At 42.5% G+C, this 23,569-nt stretch overlaps 2 protein-coding genes across 2 annotated transcripts; one reads left to right on the forward strand and one right to left on the reverse strand.

The window, feature by feature from the left end:
- Nucleotides 1–2,794: 2,794 nt before the first annotated feature.
- LOC124653419 (resuscitation-promoting factor RpfA-like) lies at nt 2,795–4,743 on the forward strand. The gene is made up of 3 exons (XM_047192484.1): nt 2,795–2,975; nt 3,360–3,583; nt 3,680–4,743. The coding sequence occupies exons 2-3, from the start codon at nt 3,416–3,418 to the stop codon at nt 4,043–4,045; spliced, it is 534 nt and encodes a 177-aa protein (XP_047048440.1). The 5' UTR covers nt 2,795–2,975; nt 3,360–3,415; the 3' UTR covers nt 4,046–4,743.
- A 10,525-nt stretch (nt 4,744–15,268) lies between these two features.
- On the reverse strand, nt 15,269–21,492 carry LOC124653452 (pyridoxal kinase-like). The gene is made up of 12 exons (XM_047192516.1): nt 21,370–21,492; nt 20,750–20,843; nt 20,563–20,667; nt 20,260–20,343; nt 20,067–20,140; nt 19,622–19,686; nt 18,785–18,848; nt 18,540–18,605; nt 17,696–17,752; nt 16,949–16,993; nt 16,792–16,845; nt 15,269–15,827 (listed from the first exon to the last, which is right to left on the reverse strand). The coding sequence occupies exons 1-12, from the start codon at nt 21,448–21,450 to the stop codon at nt 15,687–15,689; spliced, it is 930 nt and encodes a 309-aa protein (XP_047048472.1). The 5' UTR covers nt 21,451–21,492; the 3' UTR covers nt 15,269–15,686.
- Between the last annotated feature and the right edge of the window lie 2,077 nt (nt 21,493–23,569).

Here is a 23,569-nt window from a genome sequence, read left to right on the forward strand (position 1 = left end):
ATTCTTTTAATCACACTCATTCTAGGCTCTTAGGGTTTTATGATCAACACCCATTTTGTGGTGATCATGGGTTGGTTTCTGAAGGTATTGTTAGTGAGGTATGGTTCTCTCCTCCAAGATTAAGTGCTTGACCAATTTATTTGTATGTAACACTTTAGCTTGAGCTCTATTATATAGGCATGGATTACTCAAGGGTTTATGAGATACTCACAATATCTCTTTAGGTATCTAGGCTAAGGCTCCACTTGTCTAGCTTAATTGGATTAGTCTCTTTCTTACTTCATTAATTCATGGATATGGTCTTATTCTTGATCCTAGATCATCTCACCACTCCAAGGAGAAATGGCTCATCTCCTAATACTTTAATTCAAGGGTTGTCCTTGCTTCTTTAATGTGTATAGCTAAGATTAGTTTCAATGGTTTCTCTCAGTTGGAATGACTCAATAATAACCTAAGGTTATGCTCCAAAGATAATGATGTGATCATCAAGATCTATGGTTAGTTCTCTCTTCTCCGAGGTTTAATAAGGATCAATGTGTATAAGCAAGAATGGAATGATCAAGGTTTGATATAAAACTTGTGTAATGTCCTTGACATGATTTTGAAGAATTGAATTTTAAGATATACCATGAGGATCTTGGTAGAAACATGATTTGGTAAAGGATAAGGAAAAGATAAGTCAAGAATGGTTTCCTGATTCTTTCTTATTATTTTATTTGGTGGTTGAACTATATCCATATATGGTTGCAAGGAATACCATATTATAATCCTTTAGAATATTTTGTATTTGATCCTTACTTTAAGTGTGCTTGGAGTAGTTCTAGTTCCATTTGATCTAACCCATAGACCAAATCATCTCTACCCAAAACAAGGTTTTAACAAAGGTCACATTAAGGTTTATAGCACTTGGCTTGATGATCTACTTCAATTCTGTCAACTCAAGTGAAACTTCAGCTACTGTGACATGTTTTATTTGAAAGCGTGAAAATTCTCCCGTTTTTCTATGCATTAATGCAATGCACATATCTGTTTCCTCTCTTTTTGTAACCCCAAATTCTAGGATGTTACAGTTTGTCACCCCCGATTACGGGAAGGAACTACGAACGCGACATGAAAGAAACTTCATGAACTTCTGGTCAACCTGTAAATACGAACGAAAATAGTTTTTTAGAATAAAATAAATATTTTTATTTTTATTTTGAGTTTTTATATTTTACTATTTGTAGCGAGTTATTTGTATTGCTTGTGTTTAGCACAACGTACTTATGAAGGAGAATAAACAAGTGAATGGGGTGTTGGATATAATACATGAAACCAAGTCTATACTCTTAGGCAACCCTAAATTTTGGACCCAAGTGATGCAAATATACATCACAAGCAGGTGATGCAAAACAAATTTTCGTCGCGCGCAAGACCCAAACCGCTGGGCTGAACGTTTCCGCCCTCGCGTGCCTCCACCCCCTAGATTTGATCGGCGCCAACCACCGGACCGCCATGGCCGCCACCGATGGAGCCCACACCACTTTCCGTGGGGAGGAGAAAGTAGGTGGCAATGTCCCATGGGAAGTGGCTATGCTTTCGAACTATTTCATATATTTGTGTGATCTATGCTTTGAACTATGCATTGAGATGTTGATTTTGAGTTCAATTATGTTACCAATTTGAACTATGCTATGTTATTCTATGTTGGATTTGAATTTGATGTGTATGTGTAATAATCTAGTACGGTGTGTGTTGTTTGATATATTTGTGCTCTTTCATAGTCAAAATCATGAAGTGTTGGACGACAACCATACTCTATTTCACATCATTTAGTATAACATAGCTGGCATATTTATATTAACTTGAAAACCCAAAACTAAAGAGGCGATGTAAGTAAAACCCACCTTTTTGGTGATGTAAAAGTTATAGGGCACCTATATTTGGATGCTCTATTTTACATTAGCGATTGGAGATGCTCTTATATTCGTGCAATCTATAAGATCATATTATACAATTTATATTCATCCTATTTTTAGGATTGGCGTGTACGGTTATTTTTTTGGGACTTAAATAGAAATTTCGAGTCATCAATGAATCAACTTAGCAATTGTACAAGGCACCTGCCTAGCCCAAAACTTCCCTGACTTGAACTCTTGCTAAATTTGTTAAAGCTTTCAAGAGAGTGCACGCAGAAAGAAAGTAGTTGAGCTCAGCTCTGGTCCTTCCATCTCATTTGCAGGACTCAAAGAGAGAAAATAAACTACCAAATCTTGCAATTGCTCAACAGTACATAATCGTAGTAATATGTATAAAGCAGTACTTACAAGTACAAGAGTATCCCGTTCAAAAAAAAAAAGTACAAGAGTACTGTACATGAACTGTTCCTGCATGTTCGGATTATTTCAAAATATAATTGGCAGACAAGCCGAATTCTAGATCCAGCACACAAGGAAACAAGGGGTGGTGGAGTGGAGTCCAGCACAAATCAATCAATCAGCACAAACCACAAAGGAAAAATCAGCTACGACAGGTGCCTCTATGAAGATTTAGAAAAAAAAAACAGAAAAGGAATGGCTACCTCCAATCCAAGAAGAAAAAGGTCCATCTTTTCCAATGCTACAATTATGGCAGTAGTTTTGCCGTGCAGGCCAAAATAATTTCGCCACCAGCTTTTCCTCAATCTGATTCCCATATGCAAAAAAATAATTATTATTCTATGTAGGAGTATTATTTTGTAGCACTACAAAATATCGGCGCCGTGTGGGTAAGCTGTCCCCGTGTGGTTCCCCATCCACTGCCTATTTAAAGGCGCTCGTCCCCTCCATTCATTTCCTTCCTCTCCGTGACATACAACCACCGGCTCCTCTCATAATCTTTGAGATTTTCTTTTGTTTTATTTTTCTTTCTTGGTAGGAGTAACAATAGTTTTGGTCCTCCTCCTTTGTCTCGCCCTGTATCTAAGGACACAAATCAATCCAGAGGCAAAGCTTCAGGTAAACATCCTTTCCCCTCTCTCTTGGATGTCGAATGATTTTTCTCGAGGATTTTTGTTGTGTTGTCTGGGGAAAAGTTGCGGGTGTTGCTGAAGGTAGAAGTATGATGTTTTTCCTGATAGGTTGTCTAGGATCTTGGGAGATTGCTCCCTGTTCTTGCAAAAGGAGAATACTTTTGTTTCTGTTGTGTAAATCTATGCTTGGATTCCTTTTGTTCTGTGACAAATCTTATCAAAGCATACACATGCGATAGTTTTGTACTAGAAAGATGTGATTTTTTTGGAGATTGCTTTGCGAAAATATTTCTGATGCTTGCTGTTTTCTACAAATCTGCGTGAAGAATGTTTCTTTGGAAGTGAAACTGAGCAATTTCTCTTCTTGCAGGGTCTGTAAATTTTCCGGATCTAATCTACTAACCACAAAACCCAAAAAAAGGAGCCATGAGCCACTTCGCCCCCGCCATGAAGAGCCCTGTCCCGGTCACCGCCGCGGCCGCCACCGACGCGAAGAGCCCGCTCTTCTGCCCCAAGCCGCGACGCCCGGTCGCGCCTCTCCGGTGCCAGCAGAGCGACGCCGGCATGGACCTGCTCGACCTCCTCCTGTCAAAGGTGAGATCTCGTCGCCGCCCTGCCGCAAGATCCACGAGTCTCTCGCCTATCTTTTGTCCGACTGGTCGCTGACGTTTCTTCTGCGGATCTTGGCAGGGCGAGGAGAGCAGTCTTTCGGCAGCGTCCCCGCAGCCACCGCTATTCTGCGGCTCGCCGCCGCGGCGGGCGTCGAACCCGGTGGTCAACGATAGCCGGTTCGGGATGGACCTCCCCGGCAGTCCCATGCCGTGGTGGCCGGTGATGTCACCGGCCACGCCGGCGCCAGTGGCGGTCCGCCCAACCTCGCGCCCGGCGCCGGTGCCGGTCCGCCCTACGGCACGCCCGGCGCCGTCGCCCATGGCGTCGCCGCGCTCCGCGACAGGGTGCGCTCGCGTTTTCCAGCCAGCCGTCCGCGTCGAGGGTTTTGACTGCCTCGACGGGGGCCGAAGCGGCCGCGGCCATGGCATCACCGCCATGGTCTAGATGCACATACAACATCGAATAACCAGGAAATCTTTCTCCCCTCTTCAATAGTGCAAAAGCTTGGAGGGGAGAGAGATGAGAGTGAGGAGACGAGTGAGAGGAATCCAAGTCCTAAAATTTAACCCCAAAAAACCATATAATCCATCAATCCAGTCCTATCCATCCTACAAGTATAATGCTTAGGTAATTTTACCACAAATCTTTTTGTATGTAAATAAACTTCAGGTTCAGGTGCCCTTCATGTAAATTTGGGAGCTCTAGTTTGGGGGGAAAGGGGGTAGAAATTTAGTTGGGAGGATCAGGGACAGAGGGCACAAGAAAAACAAAGTTCAGCCCTTTGCCTTTCCTTTGGGATTAGCCATTCAATTAGGTTTGAGGGAGGGAGGGGAGGGTTGGGGATTAGTTAGGTGCCTGTCCTAGTTCATTTGCTATCATGCTTAGTAATTTTGGTTTATGATGGAATTGTTTTTTGTCCATGCAACCAAGAAATCCCAAGGCCAAGGCCATAGAGATGTGTACAAAAGAGTGGCTACCAGAAGAGAGAGCAGCAGCTAGGTTTATTTAAGTTGAGTCAATGAGTGAGTTGTGTGTGAGAGAAAGAAAGATCCATTTCATGATGTATTTGTGATATCTTTCTCTTTGTAAATGTAATATATCGTGTTCGATTCTCAATGAAGTAACATATGTATGATATCTCATGCCATTATTGTCACCAGCCTGTTGTTTTTCTCTGGTTTTTCTTCTCATTTCGTTCTCTTGGTGGTTGAATTGTTACCCATCACAACACATGGTTTCCATGTGCTCAAGCAACTTGCACAAGATGATAAGGATGGTGACCTGTAATACCACTGAAGAGCCTGCATGAGTGGCTAATAATAAATCTGAAGCTGACTCATGAAGATTTTAGGGGCCAAGTTAATTGGCACCTTGTTTTTTTCTATCTTTTCTGTCCTTGTCTATGAGGTGTACTACCACTGAATCTTTTGGTTTGAAACCTCTGGATTTCCAGGAGCAGGCAGTCAATCTATCAAACTGTTGATGACATAAGAGGCTCTGTGAGACTGCAGGCTGCAACGGTGAAAAAGTTATTATGCTTGTAGTAAAAAAAGGGGTGAAAAAGCATTACAGGTTTTCATCTGTGCAAGTCAAAATCCACATGCTTTGTGGCGTCTTGTGCCAGGCTGCCTGCCGGCCTGAAGATGAGGTGCACACTTGCGGTGATCTCACCTCAAAAGGTGTGAAGCTGGTATGGAAAAGGAGACAAGAAGAAAGATGCAAGCAACGGCATGTTGGCATGGCATGGCAACTTGAGTGCATGCGCACTTGAAGACAGATTCAAACGCAGGATTCCAGTTGAAGTAAAGTAATCTTTGTTTAGATATTTTAGGCTCGGCCGTGTTTTTTGTTTTCAGAAAAGGGGAGGAGAAGATGCTGCAGCACTATGTTACGAAAGTTTGTGTATGTCCCAGCTGGTTGAATGAAAAATAAGTGAAAGCATCATTTCACACAATTTAAATATTATTGGAGTTGCGAGCCTGATACTCCTAACCTAAAAGTGAAACAATTGAAGTTATATAGGTTTGTCTGGTGGCGAACTACTTTAAGCTTGACCAAATTTTAGAAAAAATATCGATACATACAACATAGACTTAGTTTTATTAACTCATAATATGGTACATTTCCATACTTCATAGATTTGAAGTTGTATATATTAAGATATTTAAATCCGATCAAATTAGTTTTTTAAATAGAGAGAAAAGCTTTGTCTCGCCTATTAATTAAGAAGAGAGTGCTCAATTTTAAGAGAAAGCGGACGGAAACCTACAACAAGAGGGTTTTACCCCATGCAAACAACACGCCCAGAAGGCCCCACACACACCCAAGTCTAAGATAGACCCGGACAACAGAGCCGCCCCCACCCTAGCCAACATAAGAGACCACAAAGCGACACTGACGATCACTCAAAACATGACACTCCAACACCGCACCCACAAAGACATGCCATGACATTTGGGGTGCAGGCGGTGTGGGGGAGGCATCCATCAATCAACTGCGGATCTAGGGTAGGTAGCCGCGAAGGTGGCGAGAAAATCGCAAACCTCTATGGCGACGATAACACCGTTGCCAATAGTTCCGACTTAGCAACCCGATCACCAAAAGGAACCACGTGCCTGGCAGACTCGAGAGAGAGAGAGACAGAGACAGAGAGAGAGGGAGAGAGAGAGAGAGAGAGAGAGCAACGTCAACATCACCACACTTCTCAAAGCCAAGTGCTTGATCCGGCGAAGAGGCCATAGCCGGGATCTCATGCGAGTCAGACCTCATTTGCTCGACGAAAGGAGGCATAACGATACCGCCACACCACTCCAGTAAGTCAGGTATGATGTGCATGACCAGAGCCGTAACCACCGAGCTCGTGTAGCCATAAAAGCACGCTTTGCTTGAGCCCACTTTACTAACATCAGGGCAGAACCAAAGGAACGGTAAGCTTCCGGGATAGGCTACCTGACGCAGCATTCGCCCGCTCCAGAAAATTCCCAATCGCTAGCAGCCAACCAAGCAAGGAGTCAACAACCTCGTGAAGATGAAGAACGGCCTCCTGTAATAACTCCTGTTGCTTATCCAAAGCAGACTGCATAACTGCTCAGGTCAAAGAGTCAACATGAGCAGAAAAATCTAACGTTTAAGACCGACGATGAGGCACAATGGGCGGGAGTAAGACCTCAACCTGAGCTCGGTGAGAAGCATGCGCTTGGCGGGGCAACATGGTCTGCCAACAAGCTAAGAGATGCCAAAGTGTTACGGCGTGCCCGACAACCGTTGTTTGATTTATGATAAACCTAGAACTTCAATTATTGTAGAAGGGTGAGAGTATCGTTGAAATTTTTTCTCCATGGATAAACTATTTCTCAGGTGATACAAATTTTCAGATTCTAATTCTAATTTTTTCACAAGAAAATAACCAAATTTTACAATTTCCAAATGTTGCTAAAGTCAGTTTTTTCACTATCAACTTGAATCCAACATAATATAAGTTCGAGCGGATGACAAATTTTCGCCAAAATAGAATCAACCGAATCCTTAGGAGATTCCTTAGAGAAATCTCCTTAGGATTCTATTCCTACGGTATGAATGAAATTGGCAATGTACGAAGAAAGCCTAGGGATTCAAATCCTGTGGACATATTTTGAATCAAAGGAGCCTCAAATCAAGCAAAATTCTGGTTTTTTCACAATCTCCCATTTTCACATGCAACCATATCACATTCTTGTGTCTTTCTGTTCCCACGTTTTAAAGTCCCGTGAATCAAAGAATACCTCAAAGTCTATTGGATTGACTACTCTAGATGAAAAGCAAGAAATTTCAATTTGGCCAGTTATTCTTGTTTGTGTTTCTCGAGCTACAAACTAAATAAAAGTGTGAAATTTGTATCATCATAAAAACCATGTTCTATAAATGTGCTATTTCTTAGAATTTGGTTTACCTTTAAAATCATCTTTTTTGGGGGAGTACCCAGAGCACCTAACACGTTCTCCGGTAGACACATAAGCATGGCTTGTGGATTTCATCAAGTTGGTTGACACTGTCATCGGTTCGTCTGGACTAATAATATCTGACAGTAGAAGAAAAGGAAACGGATTTCATCAAGTTGGTTGACACTGTCATCGGTTCGTGCGGACTAATAATATCTGAAAGTAGAAGAAAAGGAAACTCAATTTTACACTTCTCGCTTATTGCCTTTTTTTTTCCGTTTGAACTGCAACTTGTAAGAGCATCCCCACTCGTTTGGGCTCCCCACGCCCAAATCCGGCGAAATTTAGCGCCGGATGGATGTAGTTTTTGGCCTGGGGAGGCCCATTTTTCCAGCCGCGAGCCCATGGACGCGCACCCACCGCGTGCATAGCGACGGTGCAGATCACCGGGAAGGGCAATCGTCGGAGTTCCCTCGCCGCATTGAACCGTCGCGAAGTGGATCGGAGAGCCGAAACGACTCGTCGGGAACGGTCGAAGTGGCCTCGATGCGAGAACCGCCGTAATGGAGCACGAACTCCGCGGAAGAGCAACCGGCGCTCTCTTTCGTCGAGAGACCTACATAAACGGTTTTCGACGGGCCGAGCCATTCATCTCGTTCTCTCGTCACCATCCTCCGTCAACCATGAGCGATATCTCTTGGCCATCGGACACCGACAGCGAGGGAAGCCGCCTCGGATGGCGCCATTGGTGGGATCCAGCTGCATCGTCCAGCAGCCGACGATTCCCCCCGCCGGCCGGCGAGGACGAGTTTGACGACGAGGAGGAGGACGAAGAGGCCGTGGAGCAGAGCCGAGGAAGAGGCCGAGGAAGAGGAGGAGGAGCAGAGCAGGAGGAGGAGCGAGGAGGAGGAGGACGAAGAGGCTCGCGAGGACGACGACGAGAGGACTCAACTTCCTCCGACGAGGAGGTGACGAGCCGGAGCGTCGCCGCGACGACGATGAGGCGGGGCCTTCTAAGAAGAAGAAGAAGTAGTTTAGTTTTAAAGTTTTTATATGTAATTTCTATGTTTATTCGAATTATATTCGAAATATATATATACTCTATCTATGTTGCACCACTTGAGAGTTCAAAGCTTTCGTTCGACGAGGGCATTGCCGTAGATCGGGAAGACGAGGGTTTTGCCGTAGATCGGGAAGACGAGGGTTTTGCCGTAGATCGGAGGCCATTGTCGCCGACATGTTGGGTCCACGCCCGCTTTTCACTCGTCCGGAGTCCCCGAGCGCTCCCCGGGGGGCCGGGGATGTCGTGGGATCGCCGGATGGATTTAGGCCCAAATCCGGACGAAAACGAGGAACCGGGGGCGCGACTGGGCCGAATTACGCCGTCCGGATGGAAAAAACGCTCGCCGGGGGCCTCGTCGGGGGACGAGTGGAGATGCTCTAAGCTATTGCTAGTCCCAACTTTCACTGTCAACTCGAGTTTTGCACAACATGAGCACCTCTCCGGTAACAGTACACTACAGTGCAGGGCGTGGGCTGATTCACAAGTGATTGTGGTCAGTAGACCATCACAGTCACCGGGTTTCAGCTGACATGACAGCTCAATCATCTACCATAATCAAATAATGATTTAAGCACATATGTTAGTACTCGCCTGTCAATCAGTGTTAGGATTATATTACATCTCCTTTTCAGCATTTTTTTTAAATTACAATACTAACATGTCTGAAACATTGCGGGCATTTTTTTTCAAAATAAACTCATTTGGCCAGTTCGGTCCAAGGAATCCAGATCGACCACAAATATTATTTCTCTAGTATTTAGTTACTGTATGATTTTTTCTGGTGTCACAATACCATATCGTATGATGGGTACTCCTACAGACGTAGGTGGTTGACACGTAGTAGAGGTACAGGGTACCTAGTTGGAAAGCGACGGTGACAGGTGGGCCCCACGTGTGACTATACCACATCTCATCGCATGCGGCTACCAGGCTTTGCGTGCGTGGGCGCAGGATAAACAAAGCTTTGTTTGGACGGCAGTCATCAGAGCAGGCCAAAAGGGATTTGTCTCCGTTTATTTTCTGCCCCAGAGTTTTTTCACCTTCTTTTTCTCTATACCCCCAAAAAATTACACCTCCTTTTTCTCCGTTTATTTTCTGTTCCAGTTTTTTCACCTCCTTTTCTCTAGCCAAGTATATTGTATCTTTTTTTTAGTATAGTCCTCCACACGTGTTTCCTTTATTTCACCATCAGCCGAATCAAATTTCGAGTCTTTTCTATTAACAGGATTTCCATAACGCATAGACAGAAAAAACTCAAAACAAGAGTTGGCGTCTTGAAATAAAGGATATTTGGTTGTGTGCACGAAGATGTTAGTGTTCTTTATAGATGTTGGATGGCATGAAAATTTTACAGCAACAAAGGCTGATAGTAATACAACTTGCGTTTTCTGAAGGAAAAAGCCACTGGTTGTTTCGTATAAGAGACACCGGCTGTCTTTTGCACAATTTATTTTTGAAAAATGAGAACTTGCCAACATCTATTGTGCAGTATCAATTCTTATTTTCTCGTTTTGTGTATATTGATGATGTCATGTGACCATTATTAAATAATGTCTGCGCGAACATATTGTTTTGACATCATAATACCGAAAGGGCCAAAAACATATCTCTCCTTTGTCAAGAAAAACAAATCCTAGTATAAATGAATGGTAAGGAAAAACTCATATCGGTAATTATCATACTACCATCAAACAAGAGATACCGTAAATTCGCTCCTATCGAACCGAAACTCTGGTCAGCAGGGATGCAAGCACTATTAGCTTGGCCTCTCGCATAGTTCTCAACTCAGGGAGAAAGAAATTTCTAAAGATTAGAATCCTCGAAGGAATATGTTTGCACATTCTTTGAAACCAAGGGGCCCTAAGACTCGCGTGAGAAGTTGCACACATACTAATCTTTTACGATTAAACAGCTCACAAATAATAGTTGTATCCGTTATGTTCTCGAGGGCTAGTGGAGAGGAGCTTCCAATGCTAGCATGCGCACCAAAAAAGAGGAGGATCACACAAGGGTCCGAAACAAGTGAACTTTGTTTCGTTCATGTCTAACTCCTCTTAGAGCAAGTACAATAAGCGCCTAACAAATTCTAGCCATGTTAATTAAAATAGTATATTTATGTCTAGTTGGAGGAGAGAGAAGAGGAGAGAGAATGTAAGTAGGCTTTAGACCGCTCATAATGGGAAAGTAACTTAGGTAGTAACATCACACATTTCAAGCGTGTTTTGGTGACATGGCATAGCAATAAATGAAGAAAGAGAGGGAGGTGGTAACTAGCTATGTTACCATAACATCACACACCCCAAGATAAAATGAGTCTACAAACTAATAAATGAGATTTTGCATCATACCATCTCTAAGTTACTTTCCACTATGAAGCTAGTAACATTGACTAGTAACTTATGCATGACACTACCTTATGTTACTCCCCACTATGAGCAGTCTTATGCAAGAGCTAGCTCTAGCACGTGCTCCTAGGCAAGAAGTGTGAATGAAAGGTGGGCAATCCATTGAAAAAGTAGTACATTCTTATAGCCAACTATTATACTTGTTGGCTACACGCTAACTATAGATGACATGTCATCTTGCTTATAGCCAACAGCCGGCTATACTATTGGAATTACTCTTAGAGGCTTTCGGAGACTAGCTAATGGCAGGTCCTATATTGGACCTCACATAGGCAAGGGCAGATTGTCGTTGTATTTAGGGTGAATTGTCACTTTTTTAAATTTCAATATGGAGACTTATCTTTTCTCAGACAACTCACAAATAGTACTACTTCCTCCGTCTCAGTTTACTAGTCTTCTCCGTATCCCTAGATCGCCAATTTAACCTATATAATTTAAATTATATAATTTAAAAAATATATCATTAGAAAATAGAACATCTAAATTTTCAAATGATATAATTTTTATAACATATAGCTAATGCTAACCTGATCAAATTTGCAATCTAGAGGTACATGGTACGCCTAATAAACTGTTAGAGAGGGAGTACAATTGTTTCATAATTAGTGTCGCAAATTTATCTAGATTCACACGTAAGTTGTTCTGCAAGGAGAAGCTTTCAGACTGGCAACCACAGGACAGTCAACCGTCGAGGCTGAATCTAGCGGACTGACTTTAATTTCCGCCACCTCGTACCACAAACATGCTCTAAAACCTGGTTGATTGTCTACTTTGAGAAGACTCTATCAACTTTATATTTTGTTTATTTAATTATCCTTTGTCAACGTGAGCAAAGATTCGCCCTTTGACCCCTCGCGAAGTATGTACGGATGAAAGAAAATGATCTAGTGGTGCAAGGCCACCACAACACCCACACCGCCGCCTTCCGCTCGGCCTCCTCATGGGCCCTCGCCATCTCGAGGAAGGCCTCTGCTTCGTCGTCTTCGGTGGCCTCCCACGCCGCCGACTCGAGAGCAGAGGCGTGAAGCACCTCGATGAGGCGGGGCCATGCTGCGAGCTCCTCGAGGGCGTCTTGGAGCGCGGCGTTGTGCTCCTCTAGTGGTGGCGGTGGGGTGTTCACCACCTAGGGGAGGGGCTTGAGGCGGGAAGGTGGGTGCGGCCTAGCCGCCCGGGGTAGGGCGTGGGACGGCATCTCTTAAGACATCTATTTTTGAAATATTGGAAAAACAACTCTGAAACTCTTTTTTCTAAAACTGAATACAACAGTTTTGTAAAACGGAGTCTTAAATACTTTATTTTGGGATTACTTCAGTTTTAGAAAAACTTTTTTGTTGTCAGCCTAGGCCACGGTACGCCGGCCAGTCCCACCTCCCACTGCTGTTGTTCGATCCAAACTGTAAAACGAGTTGCGCGCGCATTCGATCGCATCGGAGACGAGGCGACGCATCTTTCCTCAGCCGCTCCGTGTCTCGTTCCAAACGAACGCTTCGTCTCCGGTGCGCGTCGGCGGCGCGTTGAATGCCAGAACGCCTCCATTGCTCCCCGGCTCAAAGCTCAAAGCGACGCCGACTCCCCTCCTCGACTTTAAAGGCTGCCCCGTCGCTGGAGCAGTTCATCCCGGCTCTCAAAATTCCCCACCTTGCTCCACAGTTCTGCACCTCGCCAGCCGCTGGACATGAAGAAAAAGAAGGCGGCGGCGGCTGCGTCCGTGGCCAAGGCGCAGGCGCGCGGCTCCAATGGAACCACTGGGCGCAGGCCACGGAAGCGGAGCCGCGACGGGGACCTTGCCAGCCACTGTGATCTCACCACGGATGAGGATCTCATCAGCAAACTTCCGGATGACATCCTTGGCACCATAGTTTCGCTCCTCCCCACCAAGGACGGCGCTCGCACGCAGGCCCTCGCCCGCCGTTGGCGCCCGCTCTGGCGCTCATCCCCTCTCAACCTCGAGGCCAACTACCGCCTCTGCTCCAGCCAGTTCAAGCGCATACCCATTGTCTCCAAGATCCTCTCTGACCACACTGGCCCTGCCCGCCGCTTCGTCTTTAACTGCATCCGGCTTCACAAAGACAGAAAAAGGTTTGCTGAAGAAGCTCTTCAGATCGAGAGCTGGTTCCGTTCTCCAGCCCTCGCAAAACTTCAGGATCTTTGCATCAGCTTCCGGCTCTTGGAGGACACACATGGGCATAACAAGCTTTACCCGCTGCCACCATCGGTGTTCCTCTGCGCACCAACCCTTGTGGTTGCTAGAATCAGCTTCTGTGGTTTCCCAAAGGAGATAGTTCCTTCTGGGTGTTTCCCCTTGCTCAAGCAGCTCCAGCTATGTTGGGTTTCCATCTCCGAGGATGTCTTCCATGGGGTGCTCTCTGCTTGCCGTGTCTTGGAGTTACTATATCTATGGAGCATTGCTAAAGTGGGCTGCTTCCACATTAGCTCGCCAACTCTTAGAAGCGTTGGCCTCTGCACTTGTTTTTCGGCCAAAGGAGAGGTTGTCATTGAGGACGCCCCTCTCCTTCAAAGGCTGCTACTACCTTATCCGGGCCAAGGTGGCGATACTATCCGGGTAATTAAGGCACCTAAACTGGAAATATTGGGCCTTTTGTCACCCCTCATCTCTGAAATCAAGATTGAAAACCTACTCTTGAAGGTAGCAGCAGCAACCTCTTGCTTTTGCTTCTTGCATGCAGCCTTGTTACATTTATAATGTTTTCTCATATGTCCATTGTTGTTTTATTCAGAGTTTAACCCCAGCCAGCTTGAAGAATACAATAAGCACCGTGAAGATTTTGTCTCTTCAGTTTTCTGTCCCAGATTTGAATGCTGTTATTGATGTCTTAAGGTGCTTCCCGTGTTTGGAAATGCTCTATGTCACTGTGAGTATTGATCTTTTACTTAAAGATCACATTGAGCATTTGATTCTCTTTCAAAATGCTTATTTGCACACATAGTCTGGTCTATGTAGGAATTATTCAACATATTTCTCGTCTTTACTTTTCAGTTGCGGGAATCCTTAAAGATGCCACTGAAAGATGGGAGAGAGTATGACCCACTGGATCCGGTGAAATGCCTTGAGACACATCTCAAAACATTAGTGATGACGGACTATAAGGGCGATGAGCAACATATTGGCTTTGCCAAGTTCTTTGTTTTGAACGCGAAAGTGCTAAGGGAGATCAGACTTATAGTCAACAACGAGATCAACAAGGAATGGTTGGCTGATCAATACAGGCTGCTAGAAGCTGAAAGTAGAGCTTCTCAAGACGCACAACTGGAATTCATACAAAGTGATTCTATGGTTTTGAATGCTCATGATTTGTCAATTGCTGATCCCTTCTCCTGCTATCTTTTCGATGGATGCGACTTCGGATGAATAATACCCAGCCGTCTCCAACTCTCCATTGAGTTCGGTTTAGCACTAAAGAATTTATTGCCTTTTGCTTGTTACGTAGACAATGTTGGTGCTCCAAGATTGTGTGATGTCTTTTGTCAAATCCTTAAATTCGATATTGCCGCTACAATTCTAGTGTAATGCCCTTTGTAGTTCCCAGCAGGTTATCTCATGCAAACATTGTTCACTGGGAACTATTAAACTCACCAAACTCCTACTGCGCTGTCTTTTGTCGAAGTATGGATGCTTTCTAGTTTCTTACAGTTTCAGTCAACAATGCATTGCTTGTGTCGAAAAGTTTTCTTCTGTTTCAATCAATGATTGATGTTGAATATTGTTCCTTTTTGAGATAGAAATCATTGGCTCATTATCCAATGGTTGAAGGGTTGAAGACTCATCTAGAAAAAATAGGGTCTTCCATAATAAGAATGCTCCCTTGCATGTAATGTTAGATAGGATTAAGAGGGAGGCACGTCTTTGAGTCATTGCGGGTGCCAAAAGATTGGGCAATATCATGCCGAGAGAGTAGGCCTTGTATTTTTATTAGGATGTTAACATGTTCTTTCATGTAAAACTTCTTTTAATCATAGATTGGGGCAAAGCTTTGCCCCCGTTTAAAAAAAATTGTTCCTTTTTCTACAAGTATCTGGCCTGTTATTTTTAAATTGCTGTGGAATGTAGACTTGTACTGTAGGTATATGAATTTGCCTTGGTCGTTCTAGAAAGCCCCAAGTTATGTAAGTCCCCGTTAAAAAAAAAAAGTTATGTCAAGTCGTGCTCAGACTATATATATACCAGCTGTTTTACTATTTTATATGGAAACAGTAGAATCATTGGCTCATTATCCAATGGTGTAAACTGTTGTCTGAAATCTGAATCACTCGACTGGCGATCAATAGAAATTGCATAATACATATAATTATCAAAAGACTATAACATAACACATCAACAGGACCGATGTTTATTCATTCTAACATTGACACAACAAAGCTTCAGGACGCGACTTAACCTTCTGTACAACGGTGTCTCACAGCCATAACAAATAACATTACGAGCTTACAATAAATTGCAAAACAAGCACCAAGGGGTATTGTTGTTTTTCCTAATCTGTTCCTTCTTTTTTTCCTCAGACAGGTTAATTTGGATCCTTTATATGGGTGTGAAACTGTGTGAGCTAATAATTGCTTTCCCAAAACTGAAGCCAGGAACCATCTCGAATCTTCCGCCTGTGACGGGGCAGGCACTGCTGAAGATCCTTCAACTATAACAGGTTGCTGGTCTCGACTTTGCTGTGGTGCTTGTCACTATGGGATTAGCTATACTTCACGGCGTTGCATGTAACCTGCGGGTTTTTGATCTCATCCTGGCTCTGAATCAACCGAATCTCTAGGCTGCTGGTTGATGGGTCAAAGCCTGCCCTTTTATAGTCTTCCACGGTTCTTCTTAGGAGTGCCTGCAGAAGTTACCGTAAATGTTGAAGATTCTGAAGTATTGTATGCTACATACACATCAAATAGCTATATACTCCTATATCGACAGTATCACGGCTATTCCTTCTCACGACCTGGGAACTTATTGCCTTACAAAGATAACAAATTCAATTGGAAAACGAATCTAAGTTGTCTCTGGACTGTCTCCTCACACTAGCTCCAAACTGACTCGAACTAGGAAACTAACTTATCTCTTCCTAACTGCTGCTTGCTGATGTAGCCTGGCCTTCCTGGATAAGGGAACCGCGCTGGTAAGTAAGTCCCCACATTACAAATGAAGCCCCAATAAGAAAAATGGGTCCTAAAAGATTCTAATCTGACTTTCCAATTACTACATTTTAATAACGTCTGAAAGAGCACGTACTGAGGTTATTGCATCTCAACATATCTAGTGATCCCATCCTTCAGGGTGATACCATGATACAAACATCCATTTGTTAGGGAGGCGGCTACATCAGCTTTTTGATAATGTGGAGAAATTTCAAGGAGAAGAAAAATCATTTTTTTGATAATGTGCAGAGAATTCAAGGGGAGAAAAAAGGCCATCTCTTAAACAGTTAAACATGAAATGCCCTGAAAGTGGGAGGCTATGAGCTAAAAACAAGCAAGCTTGTATTCAGAGGCAACCGTTGTTTCTTAAAGTGGGGTCAACAAAAATATATTGGTGGCTTCAGAGATTTTAGAAACAAGGTGTAGAAAACATTAGCATGAGGTCATGTCTGATAGTTGTCAGACAGTCAGTTTACTAGACAGCAATAACTGTGCCTGACCTATCAATTTAAATTCATGTCCTAGCTCTAATTACATGTTACCAAAACTCGTGACATCCAAAACTCAGAATTGCTAATACAATATTGTTGCCAAGTTTACTTAAGACCTAGAAGTTAGATCATGTTGAATAGTAGCATGAGTGCATGACAAAGATACCTGTAGGCTGGATACTGCCAGTTCTGCTGCCTTCTCGAGGTTATCGGGGAATTTCTGTAAGCATCACATGCAAATGACGTGTTAGAAACGTATAACCATGATAAGATAATTCCACCAGAACAGTAGTACGGAGTAACAAACTTTCTCTAGGACATACATTGCTCCATCCTAGCAGCAGGGCTGTTGTCAAATCTCCCGTGCCCTACAAAACATTTTGGGGGCAGCAGATCAATTATACAGTAACTTAAATATTTGAATGGAATATTCGCGGCCAGCAATGCTACGATCACTCATCTTTGCGGAGCATATGTCAGAGAAAAAAGACATTTTCTCACCCCATTTCGCTACCACCTCACTCAACATCTGTAGATCCAATTTTCTCCACTCACTACCAAAAGATATATACACTTGCACGAGCACACAGCTAACAAACACCTAGCTGAGATTTTATTTCTACGATCTACTACTTTGTAAGCAGCCATTTTTTTCATTTAGTACTGAGTAATGTATTAATTCTGTTTTTCACTTCACAGCTAAGTCCATTTAAGTTCAAGATGTATCATGTATAAATACAGCCTGCCCTAAATAAAGTTGCTTATGTTACCGCATGAGGGTTTTAACAAGGTAAACACTGCCAAAATATAAGGATATGTGTTTTCCTATGATTCGATACTGTTTGATTCTGCAACACTTGTTGGACATGATGAAGGATCACCATTCGATATGACCAGACAAACTATCATATGAATATCCTACATGAGCAAACCTATAACAAATGAAGCAACAATATGTACATACTCCATACTAAGCTATACAATAACAAGCATGCGGCGGCAAATTCACAAAAGAAAATTTGGAATTATATGAGTATAAAAAAGGTTCCTCCATTATTAGGGGCACATACCGTGAAATATGCAGGTATCTTGGGTATTTCAATCTTAAATTGTTCCGGTGGTTGTTCCTGAAAATTAAGACACCACAGAAGTCTTCAATATCAGCCCTCAAGAGATCAGGGTTTAAGAAGTCAAAAGCTAGCTGTATTTTTTTTCTACAAGGTACAAGAGTAGTTTGGCCAATTTCTAACTTTAGTGGTTAGTTTCCAAAGCATTTATTTATTTGTTCATTCATTTATTTAATGCTGTGTAAATTCACCTAAGCTCAAGCTAACACAAGAATGTAATATTGTACTATTAGATTTGGTTGGTAAATGGGCCAGATTACCTATACCAGCAGCCAAAAGAGACACAACATATCAGCTGTAAGTCCTATTCGTAACTTCTATCTAACTTGTGCAATGTTAATGTGACAATAATATAACATTGAAGTACATCTAGAGTAGCTGTGAACTCCTGATTATGAGTAAGTGTACCTGTCCTAGATAACAACTATTCCACATCACTGTATCAGAGACATTTACTTGGATTGGTCAGTAGCTCATAGCTAGCCAAAACATCCCAGAAGAGCACCAAAGTAGCATAAGAGATATACATAACTACAATAAGATGTTCGATATGTATGTAACTTTTTCTTTTCTTGTATAGCCATGAAGGTGCCATTTGCGCCGTGATTTGCTTGCGTAGTTCTTTAATCTTCTCTGGCTTTGCGACGGTGTTAAGCTCAAATGGTTTTTCGTCTTCAAAGTTTCTCCGTATTAATTTTGTAAAACAAGCAAATTTTCTATTTGTAACTAATATATTGGTGGCGTGTAGGTAGATCTTAGTAGACGTATAATTTTTTCAAAAGTTTACCTTTGTTTTTTTGTAACTTCCAATGAGGAGCAGCTTGTCTTCAATAAGCGCACTAGTTATTATCACCTGAAGGATGGCATAAATCAAACACATCCATACATACATTAGTATAATAACTGAATCAGCATCATTTCTTCCAAATATAGAAACATGTACAAAGATAATTGACCAGAGGAGCCAACAGTTATTCCATGTAGCACATTAGTACTTTAATTGGTTTATCTATTGATCAATAAAGCACTAACCTTCCGCGGTCCAGCACTGTGGAGGATATTGCAAGCTTTCAAGCCATCTTGTTCGGAGGTAATTCTGTAAGTACATGTTCAAATAAGAAAACAAGCATTTTACCATGGGGTACATGACTACCATACATATGCTTCTTTAATAGATTAACCATCATTGCTAAATAAGATGGAAAATAAAAAAAGGGAAAAACTATATGCCTTAATACAAGTACTGAATTCCTCTGTAAACAGTGGTTAGCTTACAGAATGCCATTGAAACAATTTAGCCGTAGCCTTTACTTCTTATGTATCACTAGTTTCTAGGTCTGGCAATTGTGATTAATTTTTCAAATCATTGCACACGGAACCACATGTTAGCTCATTTGCATTAAATACCAATTGGCAATTGCAGAACGCATAAAAAGGTAACTGGATTAGAAACTGTACTTCTCAAAATGAGCAGTGATGAGTGATGTGCTTTCATTTTTTTTAATCCCAACGCAATATGTGGTAATAACCGAGTTTGGATGGCATCTGATACTTGGACACCTATGATGCGACATACTACCTCCGTTTCAAGGAATAAGGCGCACGCGTATTCCAAGACGAACTTTGACCATACAAATTGAACATCAAAATCTTGATTATAATATATGTAATTAGTATCACTGGATTCGTATTGAAAAGAACTTTTTAATGATACTAATTTCATATAAACAATGTTTATCTATTTGAAGTAATTCTTGGTCGAACAAAAAGCACATAAAACGAGGGCGCCTTATTCCTTGAAACGGAGGTAGTATGACTGTAAACAGAGTAGCTCTCATTTTCCTTCTTACAGAAAGAGAGCATGAATACCTCAATCCCGTGAGTAGTTCAACTTCAAATTGGTTTGGTGTAAGCATTGATGCAACTGGGACGACCTAAAGATCATTTGATTAGAAAATGATATACTCAGATGAGTAAAAGATGAGGTCTGTGCAAAGCATTGTGAGCATGAAACTCCTATGGTATAATTTTCACACCATAGCCCAATTAGGAAAGGGAACATAAGTTAATGGGACCAACATCCGAAACCTAGGTACCTGACTTTGTCTATACTCATTTCTGAAGGGGAAGAGGAGATGCAGGCTAAATGTATCACTTCAGTTTAGGGAAGGGATTTTCTAACAAAAGTTGTGAGTAATACATGCTGGAGTACAATTAAATCTTACATTTTATGTAACATGCTAAAAGACTAAGTAATTCACAGCATTTCATACCGTACATGATGAACTTAGCAAGTTAAAATAGGCTATGTTACCTTCTGTTGATAAACAGATATTAGCTCCTGAGGAACATATAGTTTGCCTTCGTCGCCCATAACCGGGTCACATACTGCAGTGTAAACAGGTATTAGCCAATTCGATTTGGTATTTTTCGTATGACACAATTCCCTACGAAATTTGGTGCGGAAGAAACAACCTTACAAATGATATAAGGTGAGAAATGATTACCATATATAAGATCAGGATTGACAGATCGTAATTTCTCGACGACTTGCAGCACAGTATTTAAAAAGGAGACAGATCCAATATAACCTGAATACCACAAAGAGCATTTTACTTTACATAAGTATGAATAATAAACAACTAAATAGCATGTTACTTTTCGCACAAAACATTATGTTTGGTCATTAAAGAACATGATTAACGGTGTGCCAACACAAGGAAATATCAGTGAAGACCAATCAACTTGCTCTTTCTTTGGCGTGAAGGATGGGGACGTCCCAATTCGAAGAAGTCGTAATGATTATTCACCTGTTAACAAATGTGTATAGTGCAATAGATCATTTTCCTGCAGTCCTTCTATAAGATCCCACAGCTGATCGCCATTGAGAACCTGTCCTCTAAATTTTGGGTACCCTGCGATGACACATAGCAGAAATTATTCAGGCGAGCCAGACAAATTAGACGTAATATGATGTACAAAACAGCCCGATTAAACCTGTATGATTTGAGAACTGTACAGAATTTATTGGGTCCACATCAAAACCGAGAAGTTGCAAGGGGAAGACAGCCGATTTGTTGCCAACATATCCCTAAATTAAGGAAAAACAGCATGAGCAGAGGACAGATATCAAATCAAAACATAATTCATTTACCACGCCTAATTCCTAAAACAATGTTTCTTTCTGCACACGATAGACTCCACAATCGAACCCGGTACTATGGGAGTCTTCAACGGCTGTCTTAACCGATGATCAACCACACGAGTATAACGCTTGTAAGGGCCTAATTAAACCCACAACATGTACAATCATCTAGATACATCCAAATTTGAATAAAGTTAAGAAAAGTATCATGAGACGGGGGGAGTATATCGCAGCCACGGAACGCTTGTAAGGGTCTAATTAAACCCACAATATGTCGAAAACACTTTGCTTGGCTCCGAGATCTTAGAACCAGCAAAGCAATTGCTTAGCTCTTAAACCCAAACTAGTATCTAGACATATTTTAGTTCTAGATACATCCATACTAGTGTCAAGTAATATGAATCAGAGGGAGTACATTACTTCCACAAGCTTGTATTCATAGTAGATAGGGGAGAGTGGATGGGGAATAAACCTGGACGGTGTGGGACTGGATGCTGAGCACGCGCCCCGTGTCGGACGGCAGCGCGACGGAGAGGATCGGCGGCCGCGCCATCACCGGATGCACCGCCCCTCCACTCCTCCCCCGCCGCGACCTAGACCCCTCCCTGCGAAATCGCAGCAACACGAGAGCAAGAAGAGCCGGTCAAACACAGCAGAGGGAAAGATAGGGAGAAGGCGAGGCCAAATTGCTTTCTTCACTACTCGGATCCTCCTGCCCCCATTATAACCAGATTGACTAGACTAATCGGCACCGGAATATCTTCCTAGATTTGGAGGCGGACTGCCGGTCTCGTGGGCTAACTACTTCTGTGTCTTAATAAAGAATCAGTCAAACAAAATAGATTAGCTTTACGCACCTGGAGGAGCAAGAAGAGGAGTTGGTGAGTGGGGACCGCCGCCCCCACGACGCGCACGAGCGGAGGACCGGCCGGGTGAACGCGGTGGTCGGCGCCGGAGGAAGCACGGCGGCGGCGAGCATGCGACGGCTGAGGCGGAAGATTGTGCGATGCGTGGGACGGTGGGAGATAGACAAGTGGGGACAGGCGGACCGTGATGGGATCGTACGGCTAACGGCTGGCAGTCGGGGTCATCTTGGCCGTCTGTATGAGAACGGAGGGCTATTCTCTACAACTGAAAGTGCACGAGGCCTCCTTTGATTCATAGCAAAGGAAAAATATAGAAATAGAAAAATCATAAAATTAAGATGTCATCTCTACTTGAATCCTATAAAAAGATAAAGTTTGTTTGATCGTACCAAAGAAATTTTTCCATGAGGTATGAGCTAATGTTTTTTCCATACACGGTAAAATTCCTAGAGGATTAATTTTTATAAGACATGTTCCTACAAATCAAACAACATGTGTAAGAAATTTCCCATAGATCTAAATCCTACACAATTAATATATAACTCCTATGAATCAAAGGAGTCTGTAATATTGTTTGATTGGATCATCTAAAAAATATAACTAAATTTAGATAAAGTTGAGACATCTTTTATGTGGGGCGGAGGGAGTACATCTTTTACTTTTTCTACTGTGGAAACCGTAAAGGGTTTTATATTAAAACAAAAGTATTTACAATCAAGAGAGATGGATATTTACATGATGGGGAGGGGGAGAAAAAGAAGGCAAAGAGAGTTGAGAACAACTACACTTACAAAAAGAAAGCCCACAAACCGTCGGCACACTGAGATGTAGATTCTTTATGCTTGGGTTTAACCATATGAGTGATATGTCTTATATATGAAGGCCTTTTCATATGTGCAATACTTAAAGATCATATATTGGATTTAAGGTTGCAAGAAGAAGAACGTAAAAGAAGATGGAGTTCTTGAACTTGAGGATTATCACTTTTGTGAATGTTGGAATTTGGAAGAGTGTTTATTTGTTCGGTAGGGGACCAGGAAAACATGTTTGGATCAAAGCCATGATGTACATGATGAAGTTCCCTCAAACATTATTCATGCTATGATCACAAGATCGCATTGGACTATTACAAGACGCTAGGTTAGGTAGGTTGATATTTTGGATGTGGGGCCTTCATGTCGTGGTTGTCATGGGCATCGTGGGCTGAAAATGGGTGCATGTCACTGTACTGTAGGGATACGGTTTGGCACCACTTATCTCCGATAAGCCCTCGATTGGACCTTTAGTAAGACTATCAATCTTAAAGTGTTGGTGAAGTTTCCTTGCTCCAAGATGGACTTGTTTGATGGGATGATAAGTCTTGAGGGTGTTGACGCTCCATATGATATATCTTGGGGAGTCATCAACTTGGATGATAGGTCTTAGGACACCTGTGACCTAGATAGAGGATCCCTTGATGTCGTCAACCGACATGGTAGGTATGATGATTTGTTTGTCCAGGTGATGAGCCCAGTGAATTCCATTAATTGACATGATTAGTTGTATTAGAGGATAATCTCTAAACATTACCTTAGCAACTTGGATAGGTAGAGGGCGATCTCCTAGACAATGAGAGACTAGCTTGGGAGGTCGTTGGACCCGGTGTTGGCTAGATGAGGCCTCTATTACGTTAGTAGGTCATCGCGAGGATGGGATCTTACTGACTTAATTAAAAAGATGATGTAAGTAGGTCGAAGCTCCTTTCTGACGTTAGTAGGTCGTCTCGGGGGACCAACCGACGATAGGCCGGTGGGTCAGTTCACCCGC

Source organism: Lolium rigidum, chromosome 5 (assembly GCF_022539505.1).
Source record: "Lolium rigidum isolate FL_2022 chromosome 5, APGP_CSIRO_Lrig_0.1, whole genome shotgun sequence".
NCBI classification, from domain to species: Eukaryota; Viridiplantae; Streptophyta; class Magnoliopsida; order Poales; family Poaceae; genus Lolium; species Lolium rigidum.